Source organism: Oncorhynchus gorbuscha, linkage group LG19, assembly GCF_021184085.1.
Source record: "Oncorhynchus gorbuscha isolate QuinsamMale2020 ecotype Even-year linkage group LG19, OgorEven_v1.0, whole genome shotgun sequence".
Classification (NCBI taxonomy): domain Eukaryota; kingdom Metazoa; phylum Chordata; class Actinopteri; order Salmoniformes; family Salmonidae; genus Oncorhynchus; species Oncorhynchus gorbuscha.
This window is the reverse complement of record NC_060191.1, coordinates 11,121,955-11,141,692: the sequence shown is the minus strand read 5'-3', so window position 1 is coordinate 11,141,692 and position 19,738 is coordinate 11,121,955. Positions and strand designations below refer to the sequence as shown.

Sequence of the window (19,738 nt, the reverse complement as noted above, 5' to 3'; positions counted from 1 at the left end):
ATAAGGAGACATGGTTTATGTTTCTTTTAACTTTACTCACACCATATCATGACCATACAGTACTCTCTCTCCCACAGGGTACAGCTGCACTGACTGACTGTGAAATGGGATTGTCAGTGTGTCAGCGGAGCAGTCACTTCTTAATGTGTGTTGACAAATCAAACTTAATCTAATCGAATGACCTTAGTAGGAAGTGTAAAATGACAAATAATCAATGGGGTGAAATGTTTGCCTTCAATCTTCTGACTGTGTGACTGAAGGGCACGATACTGCATGAAGCAAAGCCCAGATATGTTCTGTAATGCAGCTATGAATTGAACGTCTAGGCTCTGCTATGTTTACTGACAATGAATACATGTTATACTCATAGATCATATATACAATCAAACATTAGCACAAACCAAACTAGATCCCTGGAGGACTCAAGTGTTATATTTTCTCGCAGGAGGAAGAATGTTCTCAGGGAACTTACCAAAAAGTTTACTTTTCATTTTGAGTCGAATCATCATCATAGAACTAAATGTGTTTTTGTTTTAAGCAAACCATGTGATATCGATATAGTGTTCAACTCTATAGACTTATGTACTGATATTAGTAACTACCTCTGAGTTCTAGGTATACATACTTTTATTATGTCCATGTTACATTGTAAACAGACATGTCCATATCTGTGTGAACCTGTGTGTTATTGTAAGTGCATACCACCATCTAGTGGTCAGTTCTGGTCATTTATATTCTGTTTACATTATGGTTTCTGTTTGTCTTAGCATTCCTTGGTCACATCACTAAGACAAAGGACCAAACTGTGAAATCCTACACACAGGCCTATTTCACTGAGTGTACAAAACATTAAGAACACTCTCCTAATATTGAGTTGCACCTCCCTTTTGTCCTCAGAACAGCCTCAGTTCGTCAGGGCATGGACTCTACAAGGTGTCGAAAGCGTTCCACAGGGATGCTGGCCCATGTTGACGCCAATGTTTCCCACTGTTGGTGTCAAGTGGCTGGATGTCCTTTAGGTGGTGAACCATTATTGATACACACGGGAAACTGTTGAGCGTGGAAAACCCAGCAGCGTTGCAGTTCTTGACACAGGTGCACCTGGCACCTACTACCATACCCCATTTCAAAGGCACTTCAATATTTTTTCTTGCCCATTCATCCTCTGAATGGCACACACACACAATCCATGTCTCAATTGTCTCAAGGCTTAAAAATCCTTATTTAACCTGTCTCCTCCCCTTCATCTAGAATGAATGAAGTGGATTTAACAGGTGACATCAATAAGGGATCATAGCTTTCATCTTGATTCACCTGGTCAGTCTATGTCATGGAAAGAGCAGGAGTTCCTAATGTTTTGCACACTCAAGTCTAGTTGTAATTTCGTCACAATCCTAAATTATGTGTTTCTCCTTAGATTCAAATAATGATGATTATGTAAGAAATGTTCATAATGTTTTCTACTGTCATCAAATCACTGCTGGACATATGGAACTGGGGTTTCTGTCATCTGACAATTGTTTTAATGATTTAGTCATATTTGTTGTTTATATGGCAACTTTAACACCTCAGTGAATTATGTGTTGTCACCTCTCTGATCCTCGGAGTTTGATGGAACTACTGATATTGTTTTAACCTTGTATGGATCATATCTTCTAATCATGTGTATTAATGATCAATTCATAACAGGAAAGCAACAGTGAATCACTACCTCATGGTTATGTAACAGGGTAGGAGTCCATTTCAATTCAGTCAAGTCTATTTGGAGAGCAATTAGAAAATATGGAATTGAACATTTCAGTTGACGAGTACGTAGAACTGTCAGTAGTAGAACGAGTCAGTAGAACTGACTGAATGGAAATGGAATTGACCCCAACTATTCTGCAACATTTCTGTAACAGTTGAGGCAGCCCTGTGGATACAGACTGAACCAAATCACTTATTGTGGAGATATATGTCCCAACGACAATGCAGAAAGCACTGTTGTGGAGCCCACATCCAGTACATATTGTGATGTGATGGACTCCCGTTTTTGTTAAAAAAATAAAACCTTGTCTATGTATGTTTTTTCAGTGCTGTGGTTGTATTATACAATCAAGTGTTCCTCCAAAGCAGAAGATTGTCTTCGCGTCTCAAAAGAGCACTGATATCTGTTTTATTGTTTTCCTGTTGGCCTGAATGAATGAATTATATTCAATTCATTCATTGTATTCAATGCCACTTTTTTTGTTACATCAATCATGGTTTGTCTGAGATATTCAAAAGGTTTATTTGACTGAAATAATAACGCCTGTTGCTAACCTCTTCTTTTGGTCTGGTTGATCTTTTGGTCTGGTTGAGGGATGTGATGGTTTTATCCATGTGGCAAACTCATTCCACAGAGGGCCGAGTTTCTGTTTGGCTCCTCGTACTTGATTGATGAATTAAGGTCACTAATTAGTAAAGAACTCCCCTCACTTGTTTGTCTGGGTCTTAATTGGAAGGAAAACCAAAACATGCCCTCCATGGGAATGAGTTTGAACATTGACCTGGTTTAAACAGTGACGGTAGTTCAGACTGAGAAAATAAATCGGTAGTACTCATGATAGCTCCTAGAGGGCGCTATAGGATAAAAAGCAGAGGCCTACGAGCTATCCATCATATCTGTTGATTTACATTTACATTTACATTTAAGTCATTTAGCAGACGCTCTTATCCAGATTTCTTTTTCAAGTGTTACCTCTAAGTAATATAAGGTAACTATCATGGCATAAAAAAGTGATCCCAAACTTGTACACTGTGGAAAAAAACAGCACAACAGCCTCAAATGGTTAGCATTGACCAGGAGGTTTAACATGTTAAATCTGCATTCATCGAAGCACAACACTGCAGAAGCACAGTGCACAAATAAGATAATTAATCACACAATATGACACACAATGAGTAAAAGGTTTAAAAGAATCCTTCCTCAGAGGTTGTGCTTACACTAAAAATGTTTTGGTTGTGACACGTAATACTTTTGGAACACTCACTGAGTATAAGAGCTAAAGCAAAGGCATTGTACAACATCCAATCAAACAGGATTTCAAAAGTACAACAGCTACAAACTCACAATAATACCAAACACTACAAGACAAAGTGAGATGCCAAAATCTACAGTTCTGTTTTCCAGCTATATGTAGATAGATATTTTGATCATGTAAAAGCCTTTTTCAAGCTATTGTTTAAGTTATTCTACCATAACTAACCACTGTCTGTATCAGATTACAGGATAGGTGGGTGATCAGTGGTGTTGTAGGATAATGTCACATCTCCTTACACCTCCTCTATGGCTGTCGTGGGGGTGTGGCGTTTCTTAACAGGAGAGTCTGGCTCAGACTCTATAAAGACGTCGTCTTCTATTTTTTCTTCAATGGGCTTCATCGTTTTGGATGTCTTGGAGGCAGGAGATTTTTCTGGAAAAAAGGACACAACGGTTAGCGTGGGAATAGAGGTGTGTGTTTTTTTTAATGTAACTGTGTGTGTGTGTTTTCATATGGCCACAGACGAACACACCCTAAAGGTGACACAAACAAGGTTATCATAGGTCACAAATTCCACAAGCCTTCATTCTGACTCATATGACAATACTTTAAAAACAAAACAGAATCACAACCACACATTTGACAGAATACACAGATAGGCCCTAATTTCACATAGTGTATGTTTGTGTTGGAGACGGGGGGGGGGCGGTTTGAAGTTAAATCAACATGATCAGAAAACAAAATCATTCTGAATCCTTTTCCAGACATATCACTCACATTTGCAATTCAACCCCTACATTTGATATGGAAATTGCAACAGGATAATGTAGAAGCTATTGGGGTTAAAGTGTGTCTTGTATGTCTAAATACTGAACATGTTCCAGTAGGAGCTGTACAGCAGCACTATTACTACAGGATGGATGATATGAATGAATGATGTCCTACTCTTAAACACTGAACTTTGAAGATGTTAAAACGACAAACCAGGTTACCGGGGATCACTCGTTTTAGAACAGGCAACATAGTGCAGAGCTGTAGGGTTAAATATTTAGGCTTGGGTTTGAGGGAATGAACTAGCTTGAGTCCCAGATCTGTTTCAACTGTCTTGCCAACTCCTATGTCATTGTCACATCAAATGATAGTTGACAAGACAGCACAAACGGATCTGGGACTCTGGCATTAGGAAGGTGAATTTGAGGGCAGGGGAAGGGAGAGAAAAGAGATAGTCTTACACCCCCTTCAGGGCAAGTTGTGATCTGAGAGAGTGGGTTGATTCACAGCTAGAGGAGGAGGAGGAGGAGGTGGAGGAGGAGGGGACAGGAGAAACAATGTCAGAGAATAACTAACTAGAACACAACACCTAGTAAACAATGTTGTCAGATTGGAGCTAAACCCCGAATAAACCAGGATTTAGTGTCTGTTAACATCACACACCAGAGAGGATATGAGGGCTAAACGACGAAGACGGACTCAACCGCGGATACCCATAATGCCTCATGATTTAAGTAAATTAAGGGGCTGTTTAACAGCTACTATTGACCTGGCAAAGATCCACCGTGAATCAAAACTTTGTCACTATTAAAAGGTGTCATGATAGTGTCAGTCCTTTTCAGACTCAATAGCTAATCAGGTTGATGGATACTGACAGATGGGCCAATAGTATCACAGCTTGATGGGAAGTGGTGAAACTTACGATGTGAAGAGCCACTGGAGCCTCCACGGTGGATCTGGTTCAGGATGTCATCGGTGTCACTGGTGCTGCCCATGCTGTTCCTCATCTGCATCATAGAGACCTGGGAGCACAGGCTGGGCTGACGCTCCATCTTCTTCGCTGCCTGTTCATGTAAACATTGTCATCGTTATCGTCATCATCGGTGTCACCACCATCATCATCATAATTATGTTATTTCTGCCTCCAGCTGTACCCTGGACACCATATGTGAATTGATTGCCCTCCATCTATCTTCAGAGCTTGTGCTGTTCGGTGACCTGAACTGGGACATGCTTAACACCCCAGCCATCCTACAATCTAAACTTGATGCCCTCAATCTCACACAAATTATCAATGAACCTACCAGGTACAACCCCAAATCAGTAAGCACGGGCACCCTCATAGATATCATCCTGACCAACCTGCCCTCCAAATACACCTCTGCTGTCTTCAATCAGGATCTCAGCAATCACTGCCTCATCGCCTGCGTCCGTAATGGGTCTGCAGTCAAACGACCACCCCTCATCACTATCCCTGAAACACTTCAGCAAGCAGGCCTTTCTAATCGACCTGGCCCGGGTATCCTGGAAGGATATTGACGTCATACCGTCAGTAGAGGATGCTTGGTTATTCTTTAAAAGTACTTTCCTCACCATCATGTATAAGCATGCCCCATTCAAAAAATGTACAACCAGGACCAGATATAACCCTTGCTTCACTCCAGACCTGACTGCCCTTGACCAGCACAAAAACATCCTGTGGCGTACTCCGTTAGCATCAAATAGCCCCCGCGATATGCAACTTTTTAGTGACGTTAGCAACCAATATACACAGACAGTTAGGAAAGCAAAGGCTAGCTTTTTCAAACAGAAATTCACATCCTGTAGCACAAACTTCAAAAGTTATGTGACACTGTAAAGTCCATGGAGATTAAGAGCACCTCCTCCCAGCTGCCCACTGCACTGAGGCTAGGAAACACTGTCACCACTGATAAATACATGATAATTGAGAATTTCAATAAGCATTTCTCTACGGCTGGCCATGCTTTCCACCTGGCTACCCCTACCACGGTCAACAGCCCTGCACCCCCCACAGCAACTTGCCCAAGCCTCCCCATTTCTCCTTCACCCAAATCCAGATAGCTGATGTTCTGAAAGAGCTGCAAAATCTGGACCCCTACAAATCAGCCGGGCTAGACAATCCGGTCCCTCTGTTTCTAAAATTATCTGCAGAAATTGTTGCAACCCCTATTACTAGCCTGTTCAAACTCTCTTTCGAATCGTCTGAGATCCCCAACGATTGGAAAGATGCCACGGTCATCCCCCTCTTCAAAGGGGGAGACACTCTAGACCAAAACTGCTACAGACCTATATCTATCCTACCCTGCCTTCCTAAGGTCTTCAAAAGCCAAGTTAACAAACAGATCACCGACCATTTAGAATCCCACCGCACCTTCTACGCTATGCAATCTGGTTTCTGAGCTGGTCATGGGTGCACCGCAGCCACGCTCAAGGTCCTAAACGATATCATAACCGCCATCGATAAGAGACAATACTGTGCAGCTGTATTCATCGACCTGGCAAAGGCTTTTGACTCTGCCAATCACCACATTCTTATCGGCAGACTCAACAGCCTTGGTTTCTCAAATGATTGCCTCGCCTGGTTCACCAACTACTTATCAGACAGAGTTCAGTGTGTCAAATCGGAGGGCCTGTTGTCCGGACCTCTGGCAGTCTCTAGGGGGGTGCCACAGGGTTGAATTCTCGTGCCGACTCTCTTCTCTGTATACATCAATGATGTCGCTCTCGCTGCTGGTGATTCTTTGATCCACCTCTACGCAGACGACACCATTCTGTATACCTCTGACCCTTCGTTGGACACTGTGTTGTCTAACCTCCAGACGAGCTTCAATGCCATACAACTCTCCTTCCGTGGCCTCCAACTGCTCTTAAATACAAGCAAAACTAAATGCATTCTCTTCAACCGATCGCTGCCCGCACCTGCCCGCCTGTCCAGCATCACTACTCTGGACGGTTCTGACTTAGAATATGTGGACAACTACAAATACCTAGGTGTCTGGTTAGACTGTAAACTCTCCTTCCAGACTCACAGTAAGCATCTCCAATCCCAAAATTAAATTGTGAATCTGCTTCCTATTTTGCAACAAATCATCCTTCACTCATTCTGTCAAACATACCCTCGTAAAACTGACTACCCTACCGAACCCGGACTTCGGCGATGTCATTTACAAACACTCTACTCAGCAAATTGGGTGCAGTCTATCACAGTGCCATCCGTTTTGTCACCAAAGCCCTATATACTACCCACCACTTGGATCTGTATGCTCTCGTTGGCTGGCCCTCGCTTCATATTCGTCACCAAACCCACTGGCTCCAGGTCATCTACAAGTCTTTGCAAGGTAAAGCCCCGCCTTATCTCAGCTCACTGGTCACCACCCGTAGCACGCGCTCCAGCAGGTATATTTCACTGGTCACCTCCAAAGCCAATTCCTACTTTGGCCACCTTTCCTTCCAGTTCTCTGCTGCCAATGACTGGAACGAACTGCAAAAATCACTGAAGCTGGAGTCTTATATCACTAACTTTAAGCACCAGCTGTCAGAGAAGCTCACAGATCACCTGTACAGCCCATCTGTAAATAGCCCATTCAACTACCTCATCCCCATACTGTTATTTATTTATTTGCTCCTTTGCACCCCAGTATCTCTAATTGCACATTAATCTTCTGCACATCTATCACTCCAGTGTTTAATTGCTATATTGTAATTATTTCGCCACTATTGCCTATTTATTGCCTTACCTCCCTTATCCTACCTCATTTGCACACACTGTATATAGACTGTGTCACACTGCTTTGCTTTATCTTGACCAGGTCGCAGTTGTAAATGAAAACTTGTTCTCAACTTGCCTACCTGGTTAAATAAAGGTGAAAATAATTATTATAATAATAATTGAATCTAAGGAGACAATTCTTAATTTAGGAAGGTTAATGACCAAATCACAATTACACTGTGTACAAAACATTAGGAACTCCTGCTCTTTCCATGACATAGACTGACCAGGTGGATCCAGGGGAAAGATATGATCCCTTATTGATGTCACCTGTTAAATCCACTTCAACCATTGTAGATGAAGGGGATACAGGTTAAAGAAGGGTTTTTAAGACTTGAGACATGGATTGTGTACATGTGCCAGTCAGAGAGTGAATGGACAAGACAAAAGATTTAAGTACCTTTGAACAGGGTATGGTGCCAGGTTCACTGGTGTGAAGAATTGTAACGCTGCTGGGTTTTTCACACTCAACAGTTTCCCATATGTATCAAGAATGGTCTGTGGAAAGCATTGGAGTCAACATGGGCCAGCATCCCTGTGGAACGCTTTCGACACCTAGAGTCCATGCCCTGACAAATTGAGGCTATTCTGAAGGCAAAGGGGGGTGCAACGCAACATTAGGAAGGTGTTCCTGATGTTTTGTACATTCCGTGTATGTTTGTAGAAAATAGAAACTACAGTGTCTCAGTTTCTGAACAGTGACTAAACCCACCTTGTCACTGAGAGTGGGGTCGTTGAGCGAATACAGCTTGTTGGTGATGTCTTTGCCAATGAGGTACCTGAACACCTCGTTCAGGAAGGAGTCAGACTCCAGGAAGTAGGTGAGCCTCTCTCTGGACCAACACAGGAACTTACAGTTCTCCTCCGCCATGATGGTCACCTGTAAATGAATCAGAGGTTGATACCATGACCTGCCCTATCATGACCTAATCATGCCAACAGTACTTGTGCTGTTTGGTCTACCCAGTATGGATACACTATGAACTGGAATATGGGTAAGTGGTAAAATGGGTTTATATATAAAAGAAAGAAAAAAATACAATTAATAAATAAATGGTACATTCAATAATCTGAGTGTCTAGTTACCTGGAATTTTTCTCCTCTGTTCATCTGGGTTGATCTGAACTCAGGGGAGTCAATGAAGGCGTTGGTGTAGATGTTATGGAGGAAATGACCTCGATATGACACCTTCATTCTGTTACACAAAAACGTATAGTCAACATGGATGACCATGGACGGATCAAATGCACACAGATGCACACAGATACTGCTAAACCTTATTTTCTCAATCACAATTCATGGAAAATCTGGGATGGAATGACATGGTAGATAGGTGACAGGGAGATGTCTCAGAGTGACATGGTAGATAGGTGACAGGGAGATGTCTCAGAGTGATACCTACTTTCCTTTAAGGAGGATACTGAGGCGCTCATCCACGGAGGTCTTGTCCTCGGCAGCATACACCTGTCCCTTCTTCAGGCTCTGGATGGTGCAGAATTGGCCTGTCAGTCTCTGGAACAGGGCCTCGCGCACGTGAAGGGGCTCAAACATCCGCTTGTACACTGACTTCAGCTCCCTGTCAATCTTAATCTGACAGAAGACACAGCACGGTTACAGCTCATTGTCTGTAGCTGGTAGAGGGGAATATAAAGCGTTATGATGGATGATTGACGTGACTTGAGCTAGGCTCCTGATTCAGGGTGGATAACCACAGGGCGTACCATAAAGGACCAGGCATGAAGTATATTTTAGGGTCTTTAATACAATGTCACCACAGCAGCCAACATAAAGTGAGGGCCACCTAGTTCCACTCATCCTTGATATTGAATTGATAGGACATAATTCACTCATGTATGTCATTCAGTGTTAGTAGGTGGAGGGAGGAGTGGAGACATGGGAGTGAAGAGGACAGCAGTATAGATGTGTAGATAACTTCCTTCCTTGTTATGAGGAGAGGTGGTCAGGTATGTGAAGGCCCTCTACACACTGAAAGTCCCCTGGTGGCAGCAGTGCATTTGAAAGACCTGCATCTCATTTAGGTAGAGAGAGACAGAGTGGCCCCAACGCCAGGGGGATGTGACTGGCTGTCTCACTGCTGAGAGACACAATGGAAAACTCATCTCCAAAAGTCCTCATCAAAATAACTGTTCCAGGCAACTTGTATCTACTCTAAGCTGTATGTATGTGCGTTATTTAAATGGACCACAGTCTGCCACTAACTGGACTGTGTTGGGTTGGGGCAGAACTCACAGGTCTGCGTTTGTAGACCAGGTAGAAGAAGTGCATGAAGTTGACCAGCAGGAAGACCACGTTCCACACCATGACATCCAGGTTACACCGGTACAGCGTTGCCCAGGTGATGAACAGACAGCTTCCTGTCAGGGACAGGAAGTAATGAAGCACACTTGAGTTATTATTGGTTGAGTTATATCCTCATATTGCCCTATAGCGGTACATTTTTAAACTAGCTTGAAAAAAAACTCTAGTAGGCAGCTGTACCACCACCAACATAGTGGTCACGATATGATATCATTCCACTCTACTCAGTGTCTTTCCCAGTTGTACTACCACCAACATACTGTAGTGGTCACGATATGATATCATTCCACTCTACTCAATGTTTTTCCCAGTTGTACTACCACCAACATACTGTAGTGGTCATATTATATGATATCATTCCACTCTACTCAGTGTCTTTCCCAGTTGTACTACCACCAACATACTGTAGTGGTCATATTATATGATATCATTCCACTCTACTCAGTGTCTTTCCCAGTTGTACTTCCACCAACATAGTGGTCATATTATATGATATCATTCCACTATACTCAGTGTCTTTCCCAGTTGTACTTCCACCAACATAGTGGTCATATTATATGATATCATTCCACTCTACTCAGTGTCTTTCCCAGTTGTACTACCACCAACATAGTGGTCATATTATATGATATCATTCCACTCTACTCAGTGTTTTTCCCAGTTGTACTACCACCAACATACTGTAGTGGTCACGATATGATATCATTCCACTCTACTCAGTGTTTTTCCCAGTTGTACTACCACCAACATACTGTAGTGGTCACGATATGATATCATTCCACTCTACTCAGTGTCTTTCCCAGTTGTACTACCACCAACATACTGTAGTGGTCACGATATGATATCATTCCACTCTACTCAATGTTTTTCCCAGTTGTACTTCCACCAACATAGTGGTCATATTATATGATATCATTCCACTCTACTCAGTGTCTTTCCCAGTTGTACTACCACCAACATAGTGGTCATATTATATGATATCATTCCACTATACTCAGTGTCTTTCCCAGTTGTACTTCCACCAACATAGTGGTCATATTATATGATATCATTCCACTCTACTCAGTGTCTTTCCCAGTTGTACTACCACCAACATAGTGGTCATATTATATGATATCATTCCACTCTACTCAGTGTCTTTCCCAGTTGTACTACCACCAACATAGTGGTCATATTATATGATATCATTCCACTCTACTCAGTCCCTTTCCCAGTTGTACTACCACCAACATAGTGGTCATATTATATGATATCATTCCACTATACTCAGTGTCTTTCCCAGTTGTACTTCCACCAACATAGTGGTCATATTATATGATATCATTCCACTCTACTCAGTGTCTTTCCCAGTTGTACTACCACCAACATAGTGGTCATATTATATGATATCATTCCACTCTACTCAGTGTCTTTCCCAGTTGTACTTCCACCAACATAGTGGTCATATTATATGATATCATTCCACTCTACTCAGTGTCTTTCCCAGTTGTACTACCACCAACATAGTGGTCATATTATATGATATCATTCCACTCTACTCAGTCCCTTTCCCAGTTGTACTTCCACCAACATAGTGGTCATATTATATGATATCATTCCACTATACTCAGTGTCTTTCCCAGTTGTACTACCACCAACATACTGTAGTGGTCACAATATGATGTCATTCCACTCTACTCAGTCCCTTTCCCAGTTGTACTTCCACCAACATAGTGGTCATATTATATGATATCATTCCACTATACTCAGTGTCTTTCCCAGTTGTACTACCACCAACATACTGTAGTGGTCACAATATGATGTCATTCCACTCTACTCAGTCCCTTTCCCAGTTGTACTTCCACCAACATAGTGGTCATATTATATGATATCATTCCACTATACTCAGTGTCTTTCCCAGTTGTACTACCACCAACATACTGTAGTGGTCACAATATGATGTCATTCCACTCTACTCAGTCCCTTTCCCAGTTGTACTTCCACCAACATAGTGGTCATATTATATGATATCTGTCATGTTTGTCATTTATTATCATGTCTTGTCCCTGTGCTCCCCATGCTATTCGTTTCCCTCTGCTGGTCTTATTTGGTTCTTTCCCTCCTTCTATCCCTCTCTCTCCCCCTCCCTCTCTCACTCTCTCGCTCTCTCTTCTCTCTATCGTTCCGTTCCTGCTCCCAGCTGTTCCTATTCCCCTAATCATCATTTAGTCTTCCCACACCTGTTCCCGATCCTTTCCCCTGATTAGAGTCCCTATTTATTCCTTTGTGATCCGTTCCTGTCCCGTCGGTTCCTTGTATTGTATTCACCATGCTGTGATTGCGTTTCGCCCTGTCCTGTCGTGTTTTTGCTGTGATTGTGTATCGCCCTGTCCTGTCGTGTTTTTTTGCCTTCATCAGATGCTGCGTGTGAGCAGGTGTCTCTGTCGACTACGGCCTGCGCCTACCCGAAGCGACCTGCAGTCTGTGGCCGCTTCTCCAGTTATTTCCCCTCTACAAGTCTAGAGGATTTCTGTTATTCCCTGTTTGGACTTAAATAAACTCTGTTTCTGTTAAGTCGCTTTTGGGTCCTCTTTCACCTGCATGACAGAAGGAACCGACCAAGGAATGGACCCAGCGACTTCAGACGCTCGTTACACTGCCGTCAAGATCCAAGGAGCCATGCTCGGCAGACACGAGCAGGAATTGTCTGCTGCTCGCCATGCCGTGGAGAACCTGGCCGCTCAGGTTTCCGACCTCTCTGGACAGTTCCAGAGTCTACGTCTCGTGCCACCTGTTACTTCCTGGCCTGCCGAGCCTCCAGAACCTAGGGTTAATAACCCACCTTGCTACTCCGGGCAGCCCACTGAGTGCCGCTCCTTTCTCACGCAGTGTGAGATTGTGTTCTCTCTCCAACCCAACACATACTCTAGAGAGAGAGCTCGGGTTGCTTACGTCATTTCACTCCTTACTGGCCGGGCTCGAGAATGGGGCACAGCTATCTGGGAGGCAAGGGCTGATTGCTCTAACAAATTCCAGAACTTTAAAGAGGAGATGATTCGGGTTTTTGACCGTTCAGTTTTTGGTGGGGAGGCTTCTAGGGCCCTGGCTTCCTTATGCCAAGGTGAACGGTCCATAACGGATTATTCCATTGAGTTTCGCACTCTTGCTGCCTCTAGTGAGTGGAACGAGCCGGCGCTGCTCGCTCGTTTTCTGGAGGGACTCCACGCAGTGGTTAAGGATGAGATTCTCTCCCGGGAGGTTCCTTCAGATGTGGACTCTTTGATTGCTCTCGCCATCCGCATAGAACGACGGGTAGATCTTCGTCACCGGGCTCGTGGAAGAGAGCTCGCATCAACGGTGTTTCCCTGCTCCGCATCGCAACCATCTCCCTCCTCTGGCTTTGAGACTGAGCCCATGCAGCTGGGAGGGATTCGCATCTCGAATAAGGAGAGGGAACGGAGGATCACCAACCGCCTGTGCCTCTATTGCGGAGTTGCTGGACATTTTGTTAATTCATGTCCAGTAAAAGCCAGAGCTCATCTGTAAGCGGAGGGCTACAGGTGAGCGCAACTACTCAAGTCTCTCCATCAAGGTCCTGTACTACTTTGTCGGTCCACCTACGCTGGACTGGTTCGGGTGCTACATGTAGTGCCTTGATAGACTCTGGGGCTGAGGGTTGTTTCATGGACGAAGCATGGGTTCGGAAACATGACATTCCTTTCAGAGAGTTAGATAAGCCTACGCCCATGTTCGCCTTAGATGGTAGTCATCTTCCCAGTATCAGATTTGAGACACTACCTTTAACCCTCACAGTATCTGGTAACCACAGTGAGACTATTTCTTTTTTGATTTTCCGTTCACCGTTTACACCTGTTGTTTTGGGTCATCCCTGGCTAGTATGTCATAATCCTTCTATTAATTGGTCTAGTAATTCTATCCTATCCTGGAACGTTTCTTGTCATGTGAAGTGTTTAATGTCTGCCATCCCTCCCGTTTCTTCTGTCCCTACTTCTCAGGAGGAACCTGGCGATTTGACAGGAGTGCCGGAGGAATATCATGATCTGCGCACGGTCTTCAGTCGGTCCCGAGCCAACTCCCTTCCTCCTCACCGGTCGTATGATTGTAGTATTGATCTCCTTCCGGGGACCACTCCTCCTCGAGGTAGACTATACTCTCTGTCGGCTCCCGAACGTAAGGCTCTCGAGGATTATTTGTCTGTGTCTCTTGACGCCGGTACCATAGTGCCTTCTTCTTCTCCGGCCGGGGCGGGGTTCTTTTTGTTAAGAAGAAGGACGGTACTCTGCGCCCCTGCGTGGATTATCGAGGGCTGAATGACATAACGGTTAAGAATCGTTATCCGCTTCCCCTTATGTCATCAGCCTTCGAGATTCTGCAGGGAGCCAGGTGCTTTACTAAGTTGGACCTTCGTAACGCTTACCATCTCGTGCGCATCAGAGAGGGGGACGAGTGGAAAACGGCGTTTAACACTCCGTTAGGGCATTTTGAGTACCGGGTTCTGCCGTTCGGTCTCGCCAATGCGCCAGCTGTTTTTCAGGCATTAGTTAATGATGTTCTGAGAGACATGCTGAACATTTTTGTTTTTGTCTATCTTGACGATATCCTGATTTTTTCTCCGTCACTCGAGATTCATGTTCAGCACGTTCGACGTGTTCTACAGCGCCTTTTAGAGAATTGTCTCTACGTAAAGGCTGAGAAGTGCTCTTTTCATGTCTCCTCCGTTACTTTTCTCGGTTCCGTTATTTCCGCTGAAGGCATTCAGATGGATTCCGCTAAGGTCCAAGCTGTCAGTGATTGGCCCGTTCCAAGGTCACGTGTCGAGTTGCAGCGCTTTTTAGGTTTCGCTAATTTCTATCGGCGTTTCATTCGTAATTTCGGTCAAGTTGCTGCCCCTCTCACAGCTCTTACTTCTGTCAAGACGTGTTTTAAGTGGTCCGGTTCCGCCCAGGGAGCTTTTGATCTTCTAAAAGAACGTTTACGTCCGCTCCTATCCTCGTTACTCCTGACGTCACTAGACAATTCATTGTCGAGGTTGACGCTTCAGAGGTAGGCGTGGGAGCCATTCTATCCCAGCGCTTCCAGTCTGACGATAAGGTTCATCCTTGCGCTTATTTTTCTCATCGCCTGTCGCCATCTGAGCGCAACTATGATGTGGGTAACCGTGAACTGCTCGCCATCCGCTTAGCCCTAGGCGAATGGCGACAGTGGTTGGAGGGGGCGACCGTTCCTTTTGTCGTTTGGACAGACCATAAGAACCTTGAGTACATCCGTTCTGCCAAACGACTTAATGCCCGTCAAGCTCGTTGGGCGTTGTTTTTCGCTCGTTTCGAGTTTGTGATTTCTTACCGTCCGGGTAGCAAGAACACCAAGCCTGATGCCTTATCCCGTCTGTTTAGTTCTTCTGTGGCTTCTACTGATCCCGAGGGGATTCTTCCTTATGGGCGTGTTGTCGGGTTAACAGTCTGGGGAATTGAAAGACAGGTTAAGCAAGCACTCACGCACACTGCGTCGCCGCGCGCTTGTCCTAGTAACCTCCTTTTCGTCCCTGTTTCCACTCGTCTGGCTGTTCTTCAGTGGGCTCACTCTGCCAAGTTAGCTGGTCATCCCGGTGTTCGAGGCACTCTTGCGTCTATTCGCCAGCGCTTTTGGTGGCCGACTCAGGAGCGTGACACGCGCCGTTTCGTGGCTGCTTGTTCGGACTGCGCGCAGACTAAGTCGGGTAACTCTCCTCCTGCCGGTCGTCTCAGACCGCTCCCCATTCCTTCTCGACCATGGTCTCACATTGCCTTAGACTTCATTACCGGTCTGCCTTTGTCTGCGGGGAAGACTGTGATTCTGACGGTTGTCGATAGGTTCTCTAAGGCGGCACATTTCATTCCCCTCGCTAAACTTCCTTCCGCTAAGGAGACGGCACAAATCATTATTGAGAATGTATTCAGAATTCATGGCCTCCCGTTAGACGCCGTTTCAGACAGAGGCCCGCAATTCACGTCACAGTTTTGGAGGGAGTTCTGTCGTTTGATTGGTGCGTCCGTCAGTCTCTCTTCCGGGTTTCATCCCCAGTCTAACGGTCAAGCAGAGAGGGCCAATCAGACGATTGGTCGCATACTACGCAGCCTTTCTTTCAGAAACCCTGCGTCTTGGGCAGAACAGCTCCCTGGGCAGAATACGCTCACAATTCGCTTCCTTCGTCTGCTACCGGGTTATCTCCGTTTCAGAGTAGTCTGGGTTACCAGCCTCCTCTGTTCTCATCCCAGCTTGCCGAGTCCAGCGTTCCCTCCGCTCAAGCGTTTGTCCAACGTTGTGAGCGCACCTGGAGGAGGGTGAGGTCTGCACTTTGCCGTTACAGGGCACAGACGGTGAGAGCCGCCAATAAACGCAGGATTAAGAGTCCAAGGTATTGTTGCGGCCAGAGAGTGTGGCTTTCCACTCGCAACCTTCCTCTTACGACAGCTTCTCGTAAGTTGACTCCGCGGTTCATTGGTCCGTTCCGTGTCTCCCAGGTCGTCAATCCTGTCGCTGTGCGACTGCTTCTTCCGCGACATCTTCGTCGCGTCCATCCTGTCTTCCATGTCTCCTGTGTTAAGCCCTTTCTTCGCACCCCCGTTCGTCTTCCCTCCCCCTCCCGTCCTTGTCGAGCGCACCTATTTACAAGGTACATAAGATCATGGACATGCGTTCTCGGGGACGGGGTCACCAATACCTAGTGGATTGGGAGGGTTACGGTCCTGAGGAGAGGAGTTGGGTTCCGTCTCGGGACGTGCTGGACCGTTCACTCATCGATGATTTCCTCCGTTGCCGCCAGGATTCCTCCTCGAGTGCGCCAGGAGGCGCTCGGTGAGTGGGGGTACTGTCATGTTTGTCATTTATTATCATGTCTTGTCCCTGTGCTCCCCATGCTATTCGTTTCCCTCTGCTGGTCTTATTTGGTTCTTTCCCTCCTTCTATCCCTCTCTCTCCCCTCCCTCTCTCACTCTCTCGCTCTCTCTTCTCTCTATCGTTCCGTTCCTGCTCCCAGCTGTTCCTATTCCCCTAATCATCATTTAGTCTTCCCACACCTGTTCCCGATCCTTTCCCTGATTAGAGTCCCTATTTATTCCTTTGTGATCCGTTCCTGTCCCGTCGGTTCCTTGTATTGTATTCACCATGCTGTGATTGCGTTTCGCCCTGTCCTGTCGTGTTTTTGCTGTGATTGTGTATCGCCCTGTCCTGTCGTGTTTTTTTGCCTTCATCAGATGCTGCGTGTGAGCAGGTGTCTCTGTCGACTACGGCCTGCGCCTACCCGAAGCGACCTGCAGTCTGTGGCCGCTTCTCCAGTTATTTCCCCTCTACAAGTCTAGAGGATTTCTGTTATTCCCTGTTTGGACTTAAATAAACTCTGTTTCTGTTAAGTCGCTTTTGGGTCCTCTTTCACCTGCATGACAATATCATTCCACTATACTCAGTGTCTTTCCCAGTTGTACTACCACCAACATAGTGGTCATATTATATGATATCATTCCACTATACTCAGTGTCTTTCCCAGTTGTACTACCACCAACATAGTGGTCATATTATATGATATCATTCCACTCTACTCAGTGTCTTTCCCAGTTGTACTACCACCAACATAGTGGTCATATTATATGATATCATTCCACTCTACTCAGTGTCTTTCCCAGTTGTACTACCACCAACATAGTGGTCATATTACATGATATCATTCCACTCTACTCAGTGTCTTTCCCAGTTGTACTACCACCAACATAGTGGTCATATTATATGATATCATTCCACTCTACTCAGTGTCTTTCCCAGTTGTACTACCACCAACATACTGTAGTGGTCATATTATATGATATCATTCCACTCTACTCAGTGTCTTTCCCAGTTGTACTACCACCAACATAGTGGTCATATTATATGATATCATTCCACTCTACTCAGTGTCTTTCCCAGTTGTACTACCACCAACATACTGTAGTGGTCATATTATATGATATCATTCCACTCTACTCAGTGTCTTTCCCAGTTGTACTACCACCAACATAGTGGTCATATTATATGATATCATTCCACTCTACTCAGTGTCTTTCCCAGTTGTACTACCACCAACATAGTGGTCATATTATATGATATCATTCCACTCTACTCAGTGTCTTTCCCAGTTGTACTACCACCAACATAGTGGTCATATTATATGATATCATTCCACTCTACTCAGTCCCTTTCCCAGTTGTACTACCACCAACATAGTGGTCATATTATATGATATCATTCCACTCTACTCAGTGTCTTTCCCAGTTGTACTACCACCAACATAGTGGTCATATTATATGATATCATTCCACTCTACTCAGTCCCTTTCCCAGTTGTACTACCACCAACATAGTGGTCATATTATATGATATCATTCCACTCTACTCAGTGTCTTTCCCAGTTGTACTACCTCCAACATAGTGGTCATATTATATGATGTTAATCCACTCTACTCAGTGTCTTTCCCAGCTGTACTACCACAGCCACTCCCCCTTCCCCAGGAAGTGTGGACTCGTTCACTCACTATAGTGTTTGTATCATATTTCTAACAGCAATTCAATGCATATGAATCCTTGAGAGGGAGTGAACGAGTGGATACTTTGAATAGAAGGGAGAGATACTGTGGTGGTAGAGCTGGTAATGAAACTGAAAAGTGTGTAATGAAATCGTATCATAACCACCGAGTTGGACTGTAATCTGGGCCAGCAGAGGCCAGTATGGACCCACCTGTCATCAGCATGAGGCGCAGCAGGATCATGTGCAGGGTCAGGGTGGTGGGGATGACCAGGCCCAGGAGGAGAGACAGGTTCCCCAGGTGGAAGAGCAGGTGGTGGGCCTCCTCCCACTCCTCACAGGAGGTTATGTTGGGCTCCATGGTGGTCATCACCAGACCTCCACCTCCAGCCCCGAGTACAGACCCAGGGACTGCTGACCGCAGGGGGGCCAGGGTGGTGTAGAACAGGCTACTGGTCATCTCTGGAGAGGAAGACATCCTGATCCTCACCTAGAGAGAGGTGGGGAGGGTGTTGTGGTTGTTTATGTACTGCTTATGAATGGGTTATGTACATGTTATGAATATATTATGTTGGTACCTTTCAAGTTAAATGTTACAGTGTTGATAGTAGAAACAGCAGATTTTTGCAGTTGAAATGTCAATTCACACTGCTGCTGTTCTCATAGTGTACATCAGGTTGTCACTATTACAATCTCAATATCCTCAGATTTCAATAGATTGTTATAACAGATTACTGTATTTCCAAACGTTTTATTTGATGTACTTATGCATTAGAATAACTTTTTAGATGCTTATAGGCCTACTGACACTGTCAACATAATACTTCATTCATCAACTAACAGATTTAATACTGTAAATAGCCTGGGAATTCATCACACCGATCATACAGCACTGGAGTGATATTGAAAGGTTTCACTTTAAGGGAAATATCAACCTCAACTGGGTTTTGAGCGAATCTCCCGACTAACGCGCGACAATATTTGATATAGATTGTGAAATGGAAATGGAAAACGTGCGAAATGAGTCGGCTACAAATTAACGGGACGCACCGGCAGACGTCTTAAGAAATAGCGGTAACTTTCCTTTCACCACTCAGTCAGAGTAAGATAACAGAAAATTGGAGATGTAACTTACCAATCTGACAACAATCGATCAAAGGCGTCGCTGGAGAGGATAATGAATAGAAAACAATGGACACGTAATGAGGAGCTATAAATGTATGTCCTCGCGAGCTGGGGGACTGCACAATGTGAGTCGCGCATTCCAGTGAACTGACAGGCATTGACTAAAATGGGCAAGGCGAGGGGACAGCAGTCAACACTACCC

At 44.8% G+C, this 19,738-nt stretch overlaps 1 protein-coding gene across 2 annotated transcripts; it reads right to left on the bottom strand.

Moving 5' to 3' along the window:
• Positions 1-2,807: 2,807 nt before the first annotated feature.
• On the bottom strand, positions 2,808-19,703 carry bves (blood vessel epicardial substance). 2 transcript variants are annotated; one of them, XM_046316346.1, is made up of 8 exons: positions 19,547-19,703; positions 18,625-18,901; positions 9,814-9,938; positions 8,966-9,153; positions 8,650-8,758; positions 8,276-8,443; positions 4,696-4,837; positions 2,808-3,434 (listed from the first exon to the last, which is right to left on the bottom strand). In XM_046316346.1, exons 2-8 carry the CDS (start codon positions 18,887-18,889, stop codon positions 3,295-3,297), a joined length of 1,137 nt encoding a protein of 378 aa, XP_046172302.1. In that variant the 5' UTR covers positions 18,890-18,901; positions 19,547-19,703; the 3' UTR covers positions 2,808-3,294. The 2 variants fall into 2 exon arrangements, with proteins under 2 accessions (XP_046172302.1, XP_046172303.1); XM_046316347.1 differs by lacking the exon at positions 2,808-3,434 and adding an exon at positions 4,235-4,282.
• Positions 19,704-19,738: the final 35 nt, after the last annotated feature.

Excerpts from the sequence above, each read along its gene's own strand:
- bves (XM_046316346.1), bottom strand. The coding sequence starts at position 18,889 with ATGTCTTCCTCTCCAGAGATGACCAGTAGCCTGTTCTACACCACCCTG. Across the intron at positions 8,444-8,649 it reads ACAGAGGAGAAAAATTCCAG|GTGACCATCATGGCGGAGGA; the intron begins GTAACTAGACAC and ends ATTCATTTACAG. Across the intron at positions 4,838-8,275 it reads ACCCCACTCTCAGTGACAAG|GCAGCGAAGAAGATGGAGCG; the intron begins GTGGGTTTAGTC and ends TTACATGAACAG.